The sequence below is a fragment of the Acipenser ruthenus genome, chromosome 20, assembly GCF_902713425.1.
Source record: "Acipenser ruthenus chromosome 20, fAciRut3.2 maternal haplotype, whole genome shotgun sequence".
Taxonomy (NCBI): Eukaryota; Metazoa; Chordata; class Actinopteri; order Acipenseriformes; family Acipenseridae; genus Acipenser; species Acipenser ruthenus.
In genome coordinates this window covers 3,053,246-3,067,856 of record NC_081208.1, presented here as the reverse complement: position 1 = coordinate 3,067,856, position 14,611 = coordinate 3,053,246, and the positions used below count along the sequence as shown (strand labels likewise).

Here is a 14,611-nt window from a genome sequence, read left to right as displayed (position 1 = left end):
GTAATAAGAGATACACATAAATATATGGCCATAGACTTAAATTAGGAAGGTCAAGTTTGTATTTTGTATTTTTAAAAGCAATAAACAGCACTTGTGGTTCCAATGTTCCTCTATATTTTACAATTTAAACAACGTATTTTATTATTATTTTTTAAATAATTGAAATAAAAACAACTGTAAAAAGACAAACCAGGGAAAATGCATTTATTGATTTGTTTGACATTCACATTTTATTTTTAAGGTCCACAGTATTTCACAGCAACTATATAACCACATTTCATTATCTTAAACCACACCAGCCACTGCTTAATCAATCCCAACATTCATTAATGCAATTGTGGCCTCCTTACCAAAACCCTGACTATGTTGGTTGTTTTAAATATAAATTGGTTCCCTACAAACGTATACATGTACATAAAAACATTCAAGTAAAAAGCAGAACTTATGATTAATAACAGTTTAAAAAAAGATGCAGCACCCTAATTAAGTTGTTAAACCCAGAGTGCTAGTTCTACACGGTCTTCCCCAAATAATACGACACAAGAATATTCATGTGCATGTACCAACGAAACCACTTTTATAGTGCAAGGGCATAGGTTTATAATACCATAGCAATCGCAGACACAGCAGCTATAGCAGGGTCATCGAAATGAATGTCACAAGACGTGAATTTGTTAAGTTTCTTTCAGTATTTCTAAAAATCCTCGATAACAACGAAAAAAGGTGCTTTTTGCTGTGATTAGTGGTCACAAAAGGGCAGAGAAGGCAATACTGGTAGAAAGCAAACTTCCAACATGAACCATGAAAAATGCACTCCTCTGCATTGTATGTTCTTTTGACCTGTCTGTGGGGAAAAGGCAAAATTTAGAGGCTTGTTACTCACAACTAGTGTGGCTGGCTTCCTGATGAACGTGTCAAATCAGATCAAACCTGGGGAATACATGGCTTTCACACAGCAATAGTTACACTGCCCTTATAGATACTGTTAAAAGGAGGTCACTGTTAATTACGCTCAGATTTATTTAAAATAAACACTGAACATCGTTATCCTGGAACATAAAAGGTATAACTTCTCCATCCACAGGTTTTAAGAAGACAGTTTCAAAATGAAAAAATCCACTTCTCATATTCACTGGGAAACTGATGTAGAGGCTATACTGGGCCTCTGCGATTTACAGTAACAGAGATGCAAAAACATTTTAACACTACCAAGGTGCACTGGCTGACGATGAAATCAATTAACATCTTGTTCACATTCACAAGCTGTTAAAAAAAAAAAAAATGGTATGAATGAGAATAATTAAATAGTAACTGTATTTAAAATTGAATATATAACAGGTTTCATGGAAAGTGGTCCTAAACCATGTGGGTAATTTCACAGTGGAAGAAAAGTACGGCATTACAAAAACTAGACTAAGAGTCATAGGGTGATGAGGCAAACATATCGGCACAGCCATACGTGCACACTGTGACATTATTAGTTCTAGCAATAGGCATTCAATCTACATATACTGCGCCTGTGGACACAATAATCCCTCACTGTACATAAGGATGTGGTATCTCAAGTACGTTACTAAATGGCATTGCACTGCATGTACAGTAGAGAAGACACTGCGGTCTAACCTAGAAGCTAAGAACAAGTGGTATTCTAACTTGGCTCACAAATCTAATATATTCCTATCCCATTTTGCTACACACTTCATTTTTAATTTAGCTATTAGCTAGTTTTTGGCAATAATGTATTTTACTATAACATTGATAGCCTTAGTACACATCATGGAGTGAGGTGGTAGTTTTTCCAGCTATACCAGAATCCTTAACAGGAGCTCATGGTTTCAGGACATTTCAATAAAACTGTACTCCCTGCGTTTAATATTGGAGCCAGCGTTTCAAAAAAAAAAAAAATCAGTTAATTTCCTGTGGGTTTCCTGTGTAAACTCAGGAACTGCACAGGAAATTGCTGCTAGAATTGTTAATATGCACAGCAAACAAATTACATTAGTAAGTTTGCCATTATTAATACTGGCTTTTCATTTATTTATTTATTTATTTATTTTTAAACAACAGGATTATCAGAAAGGTTGTTGCTCAAAGGCACATGTGCAGAATATCTATAGAAACTGACTAAACGAACTGGCTCCAATGGCAATGTTAAATCACTTTGTGTGGGTGTCGTGCATCATTTGGACCAGACAAAAAAAAATAAAGAAAACAAAATCAGTTAAGTTCTTCGTTACCTGAGCGCTAGCAAAGTCTGCAGATTACCTGTGATCCCCAAAGCCTCCTTATCCTTAGCACAACACATTCAAGGACATAGCAGTTACATGAGCCATGTGTTTGAATTCATTGTCCCTCGAGTTGAAATGTCAGGGGTCATGTTTTAAACCACAGCTTTCCCTTTGTCATCACGGTTAACATGTAGAATGCACACATCTTATAATTGATAGCTTCTGTACTGTACAGCTGCACAGCTGATTTAGATCTGCAAGTCACAACTGCAATTTAATTTGTTGGCTGTCAGAGAAGGCTAGTATGAATTGTTATAGGAGCATTCAAAAGGAACAGAGGATCCTGCACATTATCCATTCCTTTCACCACCTTCCACTCTGCAAGCCACACATTTATGGAAAGAGTACTTGCTGTATCGACTGTTTATATTGTTCCATTCCACATACCTATCTGCTCTATATCCCACTTTCATACAACCACTTATGAAGCCCACACACCTGTAAGTCCTCAACAAGCTAATCTACAAAGCCGGCATACAAGAGGCGTCTGTCTGTCTATCCCGATCAGAGGTGAGAATGGTATCCTAAACGACAAAGATTGATCCCTTTCAAGCGGTATTAATGCGAAACCCATTTTCATTAAGACTAAGATACATTATCACAGTGTTGTGGTTTTTCTGTTTGTTTGTTTGTTTGTTTGTTTTAAACCCAATTGTGCAAATTTGTATTTCCTTTTGTGACTATTTTATACAGTAGTGAATGTTTGGGATACCATTAGTGTCGCTGAATGGTTGGTGAAACTCTTAATATTCAGGGTGACAGTTGTCGGCACAGATTTTTTCACCACTCGGCTGCTTCTGCACACTTTGTGGAATGTACCAACACATGTATTACATTAATGGCTGTACAGCGGCATCAACAGCAGACTGGTCAATGATTAATTCCACAGTTTATTGCTGTCTGCTTGTGGCAAATGATGGAATGCATCTGCCTGTCTTGCCAGCTGCACTGTTCAGAAAACACACTTAACCCCCTGGAGTGCATTGAGGAGTAGGGGGTGGGATACTGGCACGGGGTCACTCTTGATCTTTGCCAATCCCCCACTCCCTACCAAAGTGCCACGTCTTTTTGGTGCGGCACTTCTACTGCAGCTGGCTGTACCATTTCGCAGTGTGTGATCCTTCCTTGCAGGCACAATCTGTGCGAGTATCTTTGCTTGGTTTTGTACTGTAAGTGCGCCTACGCTTTTGGGAAGGCGCGCACAGTTCCAGCAGGAGCCACCCCACCCTGACCCCTTCACTGCGGACGCTATTTCTCAGCTGCTTTACTGTCTTCCTGCAGGTCCAGTGGATCAGCTGCCTGGGCGATCGCCTGCATGCTTTCTCGTTGGTACTGGTTGGCCTTGTTGTAGAGCATGACCCCGATGATCACCAGCACTGTACCCACTGCCGACAGAGCCGTGATGCTGTTGCTGAAGACGATAATGCTCAGCCAGATGGACAGGGCGTGTTTCACTGTGCTGGCCACACTGGAAAAGACCATTAAAAAAAATTAAAATAAATGATGATCAGTTAATTTGTTCTTTTAGAAAGAACCTTTTGCATTATTTTGCAATCAGTTTTATATGTCATACAGTTAAAACAAAATAACTGTGATCAATTGTGATACAAACAAAATATTGTCATAATCTGGTCAGCCTACCACCACCACCACCACCACTACCACCACTACCACTTTTGTTAACTTTGAAGAACAGGTGTCCCTTTTCCCAATCTCTCACCTGAAGGTGACAGGTGAAATCCTGCCCATCAGTGCGTATGCCGTGACGCTCTGCAGGTGAAACAGGACCCCATCGAACAGGAGCAGGAGGAGAATATCCTGGCTGAAATTAAAACTGCGTCCACTCTTTCCAATCACTGGAATGTCCTATTGGTAAAACACATACAAAAAATAGACCGCTGTGTTGTGTGAAGAAAGCATTGAGCCTCGCCCTGGGGCATGATCGCTAGGGTTCTACCTTCTGTGTTGAAGAATGCATAGGTAAGTCCATGGGTTGACTGTAACATGCATGAACTTGTGACTACCATAAATTTGATATATATTAAACATTGTAAAATATCTGATTACATATGTATGTATTTTATTAAACATAAAAAAAATATTCCATTATTCCAGACTTTCCTAACTCACCATGAGAAATATCCATGCTGGGATAAGCATGATCACAGCAGCAGCACTGGTATAAAACTGAAGTTCTGGGGGACTGATTGGAGACAGAATAGCAGAAGTGCTTAAAACTGAAATCACAAATGCAATCTTATAATACAAATAAAAATAATAAAATAACACTCATGCAAAATGAACTTGCACACTGTATTTAAAAAAAATATATATATTCTCAAACATTTACAAATAAATGTAATGACATAACTGAAAGCCATGTTCAATTTTATACTGTTTGCTACATTTTTCCATAACTTAAGCTTACCTGAATTTGTACTTGTCTCCGCTTAGTAGCTTTTTAGAAAAGACATTTTGTAAACTGAAATAAAAAAAGGGATTTAGTTTGAGGTCAAAGCATACAAACAAATCAGTAGATTGGTGAGTTCTTCTTTACTTTCTTACCAGTCCATAATGTTGGTGGATAAGGCTGCAGAAAAACCCAGCATGTTGAAGCTGATCTCTGTAGCTGTGCACAGTGCCAATCCAGCCATCACAGGGAACAGAGAGAGGTTCACCCATAGACCTGCAAATACCAGTCCCTGTTAGAGATCTAACATCACAGGGAAGAGAGAGGTTCTCCCATAGACCTGCGAATACCAGCCCCTGTTAGAGATCGAACATCACAGGGAACAGAGAGAGGTTCACCCATAGACCTGCGAATACCAGTCCCTGTTAGAGATCGAACATCACAGGGAACAGAGAGAGGTTCACCCATGGACCTGCGAATACCAGTCCCTGTTAGAGATCTAACATCACAGGGAACAGAGAGAGGTTCACCCATAGACCTGCGAATTCCAGTCCCTGTTAGAGATCTAACATCACAGGGAACAGAGAGAGGTTCACCCATAGACCTGTGAATACCAGTCCCTGTTAGAGATCGAACATCGCAGGGAACAGAGAGAGGTATCGTGTACCTGTGTACTCTCCGAGGATCAGCCTGGACATGATCACTGTGAAGATTGGAGCCGAGCTTTTCACTGTCTCTGCAAATGAAACAGCCACATTCTTCAGGCTCACCAGCCCCAAGACCACTGTTGCAAACCTGTAAGGTACAAAGCCACACACAAATCCAATGCTACTCACAGGACAGTGACCAGCACATGAACAAAATAATAATAAATGAACACTTACTGATTGATTCCCCACTTATTACCTGTACTCTCCCCTGCGATGGCATTGAAATATAACAGCAGGTAATTCTCTCTAACTGCCTTCACCCTGAATTAATCAAAACCATCACAACTAAAAAAAGAAACATCCTGTTTTGTTATCATCTTACCTCATTAATCCCACAAAGAGCATGATCATAATGAAGTTGGGTGGGTACTCAGTGCGAGCTTTGTGTTGATACAGGCAGCACGGGACGTACATCTTCATGAAGCCAATGATGGAGGTGGAGAGCATCTGAACAGCGCCTGGGGGAACACAGCACCGCGTTGATAGGAACGTGCCGGGCAAGCCCACCAAACAGAGTGTCCTACATGAATCAAAACAAATCCAAAGGCTTACCCAACATGCCGGGCTCTCCCTCCAGAAGCGACAGAATGTACTTGTTGAGGAACAGCGTGCAGAAGCTGAAGAAGTACCAGAGACCCAGGTAGGAGAGGGCGCGGGAGTTCCACACGCCCGAGTTCGATTCGATGACGGTGGTCTCAGTGATAGTGATCTTCAGCACGCTCTCCTCCGGGGAGCTGTCGCTGCGTGCGAGCACCACTCGCTCCGGCCGGCTCCCGAACAGAGAGAAGAAGCGCCATGGAGACCGTTCTCTGGGCTTGCCTTCCTGTGCCATGATCGCCGAGTGTGGAGGCTTGAGGAGCTTGATGGGTCACACCAGCATGGAGATGCTGCAGGCTCTGGAATCAATGGCGGTGCTCCATTTTCAAAATCCCTTGGGCTCTTCTTTGTGATGGTCCCACTGATCCCTTTAGCATTACTCCACTGTCACGTCAGGGCATCAGAAGGCTAGCTCAGGAACACAAGAAAAGACTTTAGTTACACAAAGACAAAGATATCATCATTAATTTGATTTAAAAGATAGCACCATGGTTTTTGTACTACCATCTGCTACTAAGGCATGATTTGCTTGCCTAAAGAGCTAGTTTGCTTAGAACAAATACAACATGCAAACACCGCCCTTTAAAATCTGTCACGTCTGTTGCTTTTGAGAATCCTCTGCAGTAAAACCTGAAAGCAGTTTCTTCAAATGTATACTGGTCATCATTACTCAAATCCAAAAATCTCAGGGAGTCGTCAGTTATCACACTAATGCTGGAGGTTAACTGAAAACTCACACAGAGACTCGGCACAGAATTTCATAGTTGATTATGTGCAACTGAAAAGCTACACAAGCTGCTGCTGTTACAACTACTTTTGAGGTATAGCTTTTATTACAGCAGAAGACTACTTAAGCCAATACAGAAGCATTGTTTAAAGTAACAGTGACCTTTCACAGAGTAATATATACTGTTATGTCGAAATCAGTACAGAATAACTATAGTTAAGTGCAGATTACATTATGGCACCGATAGATTTTCCAGCACATGCAGATCTTTATTGGCAATAGTATTCACTTGTTCCTCTGGGTCCTTCACTCATTTACAGCAATAACACATTTTTTTGGAGTGTAGCCTTTTTGTTTTCTAAATCAGACAGTCAGAGACAGAGCTGAAGCAGCACAGTTTCTGTTGCCTTCTCTCCACATCTGGGTCCAGTCTGCAGGAGTCTGATACCATACTGTCCTTACTGAGTAAACGTGGCAGTTTCAGAAGCGCCTTTCTGCCAGCTTTAAACCATTTGTTAAAGCAGTTTTATTCAAGAACTTTTAAAATTGTATTGTAAAGTGATAAACTTCGGCCATGCACTTCACTTTATTAAGCAATCAAGAACAATTATAATTTGATTCGATCACAAAACATAATTCCGAATTCATTTAATTAAGTCCACTCACAAGACACGTGTTATCACAATATTTCTATTTCAACAGTTGCATGAAATGCATTAAAGCGTAATACCTACAAATGACAATGCACGACATAGACCAGCTTCACTTGAGCAACATGTTGCTTAGCCCTACAGCACCATCCCTCACCACTAACAGGACAAACTTGTATTAACACCTTTACGCAGACTACACCGGTTACTCGTTCACTTGAAGTAATCGAACAGTGCAAGCGCATCCTTCCCTAAGGGCAAAATACTATGCACTGCAGTGTTGTTCATTCATACATGATTTATAGTAATCGTTCTAGCCTTCGATGGCGCAATAAAATATAAACAGAACGTGCTATGTCACCATATGTAAAAAAGCAGGGCGATTGCATTACAGTAGTTTGCGTACTTGCAAGATAAAAATCTCGGAATGCAGAAAGGCTGTGCACATTGAACCTAGAATCAACAACTGACTGCGAGGACTGACCTACGAAAAACAAACCATGTCTGAACTAGCAATTTTTGTACAGTCACAATAACTTCCAAAACAATAACCAAAACTAATGTACTGTACTGCAGGGGTGGAAATAAGACTCCTATTGCATAGCAGTTTCACCCATTCCAGGTCCTATTATGTGCCTGATTAGCCCCAGTGTATAGGTAACAAGTTCAGGTGTGTCTTATTAAACTCACCGTAAAACCAGGAATGGATCACTCTGCTATGCAGTGGGAGTCTTATTTCCATCCCTGATACTACTGCTAGACTGTAGCTACTTGAAGAGTGAAAACGTTTTAGCGCAGTAACTTAAATGCTTGGCTGTTCTTTTCGATGCTAACCGATGCACTTTGACACATCGACTTTTAACGGGTCTTATCATATTGCATTGTTTACAGTTAGCAAACTAAATAAAAAACTCCTCCCGGCACCAGTATCGTATTTATTTACTTACTTTATACGGTATTGGTATAAAACTAACCGCACAATGAAATTGAAACGGGTCAAACAGAAACAGATGCTTACCAATTACAAGACGGTCCATTCGCCGGAGCAACACAAGTACACAGTGCCAACAAAGCACCCGGACAAGCAGAAACGCACACAGAGTTTCCCATCGGATGGACAACCATCACCCCTCCCTTTTAATTTAGTAACAGAAGCAGGGCAGTACTGCGGATAATAACTGTTAAATCTGGTGTTCTCTGTTATCGTGTGTTTGGTGTTGTGTTTCTTTTCAACCTTTTTTCAGATACGCCCAGATCTCCAGCTAAACCTCAAACACACAGCCCTTTGTTTATCGAGTAAACAAATTAAAACATGATACCCGAGTCAAGCCCTACTACACACGTTACCACAGTGTAGATAACAGCCGAGTAGTTAATGTTATAGAAATTGAACGTACGTATAGGCAATATTTTATTTTGCCCCAGACCCTCGGCGAACGCCCTTTACCTGGAACCAAGAGACAGAGATAGAGACTCAAACATTATTTATTGTTCAGAGATTAGACCAGCTGTCAGGCACTTATTGTACATTTCATACATCAGATATATTTCATTCCAGACACAATGGAGAATTAGCTTTAAGGCTTCTTTTTTTTTTTCTCTCCACCAATAATAACTTAAAACTAAATTAAATTAGCATACAACATTGCTCGTGTCAGGACCTTAACGCTGATAAGTGATAAAAAGTGAGTTGCAATGCTAAAAAGCTCCACTGAGTGGCGCGGTTAAGCCCTTTTCATGAAAGCAGCCGTCTAACAAAACGTCATCAGATCTCTTATGACCCTCCCGTGATCACATACCAAAAACTCACAAAACCGGAAGCTGTCTGAATACAAACATATGATTGTACAAATTACCGCAGCGATTTGTTTTACTGTATTAATTTAAAAAAAAATGCACGAAGAATTTCTATATGAAAACGCTTGAAAATGGATGAACGCAGGTGGGTATCAAAAATGTTTTGCACCGAAATAGCACTACGTCCTCGCTTTCATCAGTTTAGCGTCTTAAGAAAATAATTGCATATGGAATATTTATTTTTTACTTTCAATATATACGTTCAATAGTTTACTTGATACGATCAGGTGAGTATAAATAATAATATAGGGCAGGCGAGGAAACGCTCGGATCTGTAATGTTTTTGAATCCGCGTTTAAGTTTTTTGCTTGTTCTAGTGCGTCGGCATAACGTACAGTAGCGGTTCATTTTTACATTTTTAAATTCTGTTTTCAGTCCACTACTCATCCACCGATATAGCGACAGCGCTGACTTGCCTAACCCCAACCTGAGACCAAGGCACCGGGAGCTGATTCCCACTCCCTGCGGTCCAGTAAGTATCAATAACGCTTGAGGGCACTCAACCAGACCTATGCATTTGTCACCTTGTTCTCGTTTGCGTTTAGTAACAGTACACTATTAAACTACACTTACTCGGAGAGACTGGGCTGAGGTATCGCTTGCCCCCCCGCCCCCCGACTCACTGTGTGTGACCCTGAGCAAGTCACTTAACCTCCTTGAGCTCCATCCTTCAGATGAGACCTAAAACCGAGGTCTTATTGTAAGTGACTCTGCAGCAGCAGTTTTGATGCATAGTTCCCCCCCCAAGTCTCTGTAAGGCTTTGGATAAAAGCGTCTGCCAAATGAATCATTTTCTTAATAATTTAACTACACTCATTTCTATTTAAATTATTAATGTGCTTGTGATGTAATTTATTACATAGTTAATGATGTAATAATCTACTATTTCTTTCTATATAAACCAGGTATTCAGTCTATTTGGCCATTTATTTTCCTTTATTTTTCTATATTGTACATTCTCATTTTATTTCCTATAAAACTACATATTTGAGGTCATTTATGTTTATTTATTGTAAAATGTTGAAATATTGGTTGATTTAATTTTGTATTCCTTATGTTTGTTAGGTGATTCTGTATTCTTTTATATATTACCTGTCTCTCCCACATATTTTATTTTTGACAAAACATACCATAAACAAGACTGCTAGTTGTGCAGATATATTTGCATGCCTAACATGTGCCCTTACAGGTTTCAATGGCCTTTTAATGTGCCTGTGATCCGTCTGTGATGTTAACTGTGGACCAGCTAAATTTGCATCCCTTCTGAAACCACTACCGGCGGTTTTATTGAACATTATGTCTCGTTTCAGATCAAGCCCTGGTCGGAGCTGACATGCCTGGTGAAGCTGTATTACTGCCTGACCATCGTCTCTCTGCTAGCAGTGCTGGCAGTCACTGCTGTGAACATTTACAAGCAGATTCAGGATCCGCTTCACCACGAGGATTTTACCATCTCCCTCGTACAGCTCGTGGGAATCTGTGAGTCCGTGCAATTTCTTTAATTCAGATGGCACGCCTAAGCACACTGTGCATTTCCATTGTACAATGCATTCTTCAAGGGGAATGAATCTTCTGAGGTCTTTATAGTTTCAGCATTTCATTTTCTTCACCGTTTTTACCTACAGTATATAGAGAGAGTGGTTTATTGTGATGGAACTTGATATGGGTATTTTAGAGCACAGTGTATGGGGAGATGGATCATTATTTTTTTTAAAAAAAGGAGAATTCCTTAACCCATTAAGTACCAAATACATTTTTCATTGAAAAATCAGAACACAAGCTGTGTTTATGTAATTTGATACATTCCATTTAGACTTGACTTTTGCAGTTAACAAAATTACTATAACAATATAGTTCAAGAAACAATTAAGTTTCAAATGCTCCAAAAAATGACAAAGTAGCCTGTCCTCAAATGAGGACAAAAGCACTTTAAAGGGGAGTTTAGGCACCAGGCTGTCATGTTAGTCATTCGTTGGAGAGATGGTCACTGTGTCACAAGACATAAAGGTGTGGTCAGTAAAAGGAGAGTCTCTTTTGTTCACTTTCTTTTACAGTAAATAGTTGGTTTTGTAATATAGGGCTATTTCTGCTTTTTTTTTTTTTTTTTTTTAACTCAGCTGCTCGTGTTCAAATTGTGCAATCCGTTTCCCCTAACTAGCTAGTCTAGTTCCCCTTCATGTTTGAATGTCTCTGAAGGTGTAGCAACATAAATCAGCTCTTCATCCGAATCAGCAAAAGGACAACATACCCTGAAGTTGTGTTCTGTAGACGCCTGTAGCACAAAGTTGGCTGTCTGAAGGCACTTCATCACAAAGGATAAGCGGTGGTAGAATTAGTTAGCAGGAATTATAAAGTTTAGTACAGTGCTCCCTCATGAGTTCCCACGATCCCATGCTAAACACCTACTATACTTGATTTCAAGCCAGATTGCAAGAAGGGGACACAGCACTTTATAAAGCTGAGGTCCTTTAATAGCAGCTGCTGTGTGCTGGTGTCTCCGCAGTGTTCTGCTGTTACTATGTGACCCGTGGGATTCTGCAGGAGAACCGCCAGGAGCTCATCGTCTTCGTGGCGAGCGTCGTGCTGGTGATGATGCGCTCGGTTGTTAACTTCGCCGTCCTCCCCGCTCCCGAAAAGGACAGCCTCATTCTGGTGGGTCGCCCCGACATGCTGTCGGAATCGTACACTCAGCATGCTGTAGATTCAAGACAAACATGCGAAACAGCCCAATGTATAGGGCAGATATATCAGGGGAAACTGTTCATTTGACTGGCAAAGTTTTGCTGTGGTTGCAGCAAATAATCACTAGGGGCAGCGACTCACCTACCACTTTAGACTGAAGCTTGTTGGGGTGGGGGTTTGTGAATTCCTGTTGTAGTATATAAAAAAGAGGTATTATTTAAGGGCCAACTCAATGATTGTAAACTGGAAAATCTACACTGCTGAAGCGTTGATCCCAATTGAATAAGCATTACAAACACATGCAGTGCCTTAGTCTCTGTGTATTGAGGTATTGTGGGAATGGCTGGGTGTTTAGAGGTGGTAGTTAAGGTTGCCTCCTCTTGGCAGGTGCGGTTCGTGTGCATCGTGTGCATCGGGCTGTTCCACGTGATCTGCAGCACGCTCCTCATCCGGAGCTCCAACATGATGGCGTTCCGTGTGGGCGGGGCTCTGGAGAGCCTGCAGGAGCAGTACTTCCTGCTCAATGTCTGCTTCTCCATGGTAACCTTCGACCTGCAGGCCCAGGTAAACAAACGTGTCAAAGTTCAGTTCTTTTTTCGCATTCCGTTTGAATGAATCTTTAAGTGAACCGCGGCCTCCTGTCTCTCCTCAGATCTGCCTGTGCATCTTGGTGCTGACCTCAGGCATCTACCACATCTCCTTTTCCCACAGCATCATCCTGGGCTTTGGGATCTTCTGGGCGTGCCTTACATCCACTGTAGGGATGATAGCGGTAAGCACAGCAGACCCTGCCACTCCTAACCAGGGATTGTTTGAAAAGTATTTAAACGTCTAAGGGTATTATTAGTCAGTGTGGAGGTTTTTGATCAAAGACAATCAGGTTGTCATGCTTGTACTCCTGCTTTTCGTTATATGTGCACTGTCAGTTAAATCAATGAGTCACACAAACATTACACACACTGGTAGCTGTTTCATTAAATAACGGTGTGTAACCATTAAGCTTACACTGAAATAAATGTATTTTATTCCTCCCAGGTCTTAAAAGAATTGAAGCCTCTTGTCTGGGTTTTTGTCCTCCAGAACTTACCAGAATTGGCCTATCTCATTTTTTTACTGTATCAGGTAAGCACAGCTTCTATGAAATGTTCCCCACATACACATCCTCTAACCCTGTAGGAATGTCCTTATTATTCAGAATTCCATTGGAACTTTCTTTTTGTGCCAGTTCCATGTGCATTGTCCCAAGGTTCTGATGCCAGGCTCTGGTCTTGTGTTTAGATTATAAAAGAATGGGGAGCAGGGGGGTCGTACGCCCTGGAAGCTGCTGCAATTACCGGCTCCATCATCTCCGTGGTGATCAAAGGCGTCCTCTTCTGGTCCTTGACTCGGCTGTATCGGAGCTTTGGGCAGGGGCTGCGTGAGAGGAGTAAGTACTCTACTGAGTTTCCCAGCCCAGTCTATATAGGAACAGTCTCTTTATTCAGGCCTCAATAGCGCTTTTCTCAGGGGCGCAAACAATAGTAGTCAGTTGAAGAGCTACTAGCATATCGGCAGCATGTTCTTGTATTGTCCTGGATCTGTGTGCACACCCATGTACAGTTCTTTCAGTTTTCCATTGTTTTAAATCTCATTCACTGCAATTCAAACCTGTTTGCTTTTCAGTGTTTGCTTCTGAGCAGTAGCAGAGCATTGTTTCCTGATTTGAAGATGACATCACTGTGCCCAAGCTGTGTGGCAAAGTTCTGACCACCATGGGGTGCCAGCACAGCAAGCTGTACAGCAGGACTGCTCTCATGAACTGATTGCTCAATTCAAGGAATGGAAATCGGAGATAAATGGAGGTTATGAGTAATCTCAATGAGATGCTCCAACCAGGTGGTTTGTCGCATCTTATGTACAGACGGTGCACAAGAATTAGAAGAAACACAGTTGCAGTTTTGTGGTTTACTGCATTATCATCATTACCGTAACACCAAACCTCAGACAAATTCCTTCCCAAGACTTCTTTCTGTGTTTCAGCCAAAACAGAAAAAGAAGCGTAAAGGTATTTTTATACGGATGAAACTGTTCAAGAATATCAGAATGCACCCATTTTGTTCACCCATTACTGTCGTGGTCCACTCAAAATTAAAACAACCCAGCCCACCTTAAAAAAATGATACTGAACCAAATCTCATAGTATGACGTTCCCAATAAGCAGAAGTGCCTCGTTTACCTCTATTTCCCTCGTTTACCTAAGATTTGTCCTTAGCGAACCCATTACATTGTTTATGGCTGCAAAGAGAAACCCCAGTCCAACACAAAGCCATGCTTTCAAAAAATCACTAGATTGAGGAGTGGGTCTTAATTCTGTACAATACAAATGCTGTAATAACTGCATGATATATATTTTTAGATAAGATCCAGTCAGGTTTTCTACAAATCTGCCAAACATTTAATGTGTTAAAAGGTTGAAGGTTTAGTTTGGGAGATAACAGCATTGCCCGTTAAGCCCTAGGATATGTTTTTAATTTGGTTAAAAGCATCGTCCCTTCCAGTGAGATCTTTTAAAAAAAAAAAAAACCCTGACCTAAAAACATTGCATAAACAGTGCATGTTGTTCTCAACCAACTGTTTCTTGCACTTAATTGTACACTTTTAAGCAGTATTAGAAAAAATCTACTGTGCTGGTCACCTCAGTATTTTTATTT

At 40.9% G+C, this 14,611-nt stretch overlaps 2 protein-coding genes across 10 annotated transcripts; one reads left to right on the top strand and one right to left on the bottom strand.

Moving 5' to 3' along the window:
• Positions 1-190: 190 nt before the first annotated feature.
• Positions 191-8,845, bottom strand: LOC117962495 (solute carrier family 35 member E2A-like). Of its 9 annotated transcripts, none has more exons than XM_058993141.1 (9): positions 8,780-8,845; positions 5,961-6,413; positions 5,731-5,866; positions 5,366-5,493; positions 4,854-4,974; positions 4,717-4,770; positions 4,419-4,491; positions 4,009-4,154; positions 191-3,756 (listed from the first exon to the last, which is right to left on the bottom strand). In XM_058993141.1, the coding sequence occupies exons 2-9, from the start codon at positions 6,238-6,240 to the stop codon at positions 3,537-3,539; spliced, it is 1,158 nt and encodes a 385-aa protein (XP_058849124.1). In that variant the 5' UTR covers positions 6,241-6,413; positions 8,780-8,845; the 3' UTR covers positions 191-3,536. The 9 variants fall into 9 exon arrangements, with proteins under 9 accessions (XP_058849124.1, XP_058849119.1, XP_058849117.1 ...); XM_058993136.1 differs by lacking the exon at positions 8,780-8,845 and adding an exon at positions 8,401-8,713 and having other exon boundaries at positions 5,961-6,417; XM_058993134.1 differs by lacking the exon at positions 8,780-8,845 and adding an exon at positions 8,401-8,713.
• A 251-nt stretch (positions 8,846-9,096) lies between these two features.
• Positions 9,097-14,521, top strand: LOC117963767 (uncharacterized). Its single transcript, XM_034904885.2, has 9 exons — positions 9,097-9,324; positions 9,615-9,711; positions 10,550-10,718; positions 11,743-11,891; positions 12,309-12,485; positions 12,574-12,693; positions 12,957-13,043; positions 13,200-13,347; positions 13,584-14,521. Exons 1-9 carry the CDS (start codon positions 9,311-9,313, stop codon positions 13,601-13,603), a joined length of 981 nt encoding a protein of 326 aa, XP_034760776.2. The 5' UTR covers positions 9,097-9,310; the 3' UTR covers positions 13,604-14,521.
• The last annotated feature ends 90 nt before the right edge of the window (positions 14,522-14,611 follow it).

Bases quoted from the DNA above. Each gene is read 5' to 3' on its own strand.
- LOC117962495 (XM_058993141.1), bottom strand. From the start codon at position 6,240: ATGGCACAGGAAGGCAAGCCCAGAGAACGGTCTCCATGGCGCTTCTTC. The intron at 5,494-5,730 runs GTAAGATGATAA...TGTACCTTACAG, and splicing joins CTCTTTGTGGGATTAATGAG to GTTTGCAACAGTGGTCTTGG. The intron at 4,975-5,365 runs GTACACGATACC...TGGTATTTGCAG, and splicing joins GATCCTCGGAGAGTACACAG to GTCTATGGGTGAACCTCTCT.
- LOC117963767 (XM_034904885.2), top strand. The intron at 9,712-10,549 runs GTAAGTATCAAT...GTCTCGTTTCAG, and splicing joins TTCCCACTCCCTGCGGTCCA to ATCAAGCCCTGGTCGGAGCT. The intron at 12,486-12,573 runs GTAAACAAACGT...GTCTCTCCTCAG, and splicing joins CCTTCGACCTGCAGGCCCAG to ATCTGCCTGTGCATCTTGGT.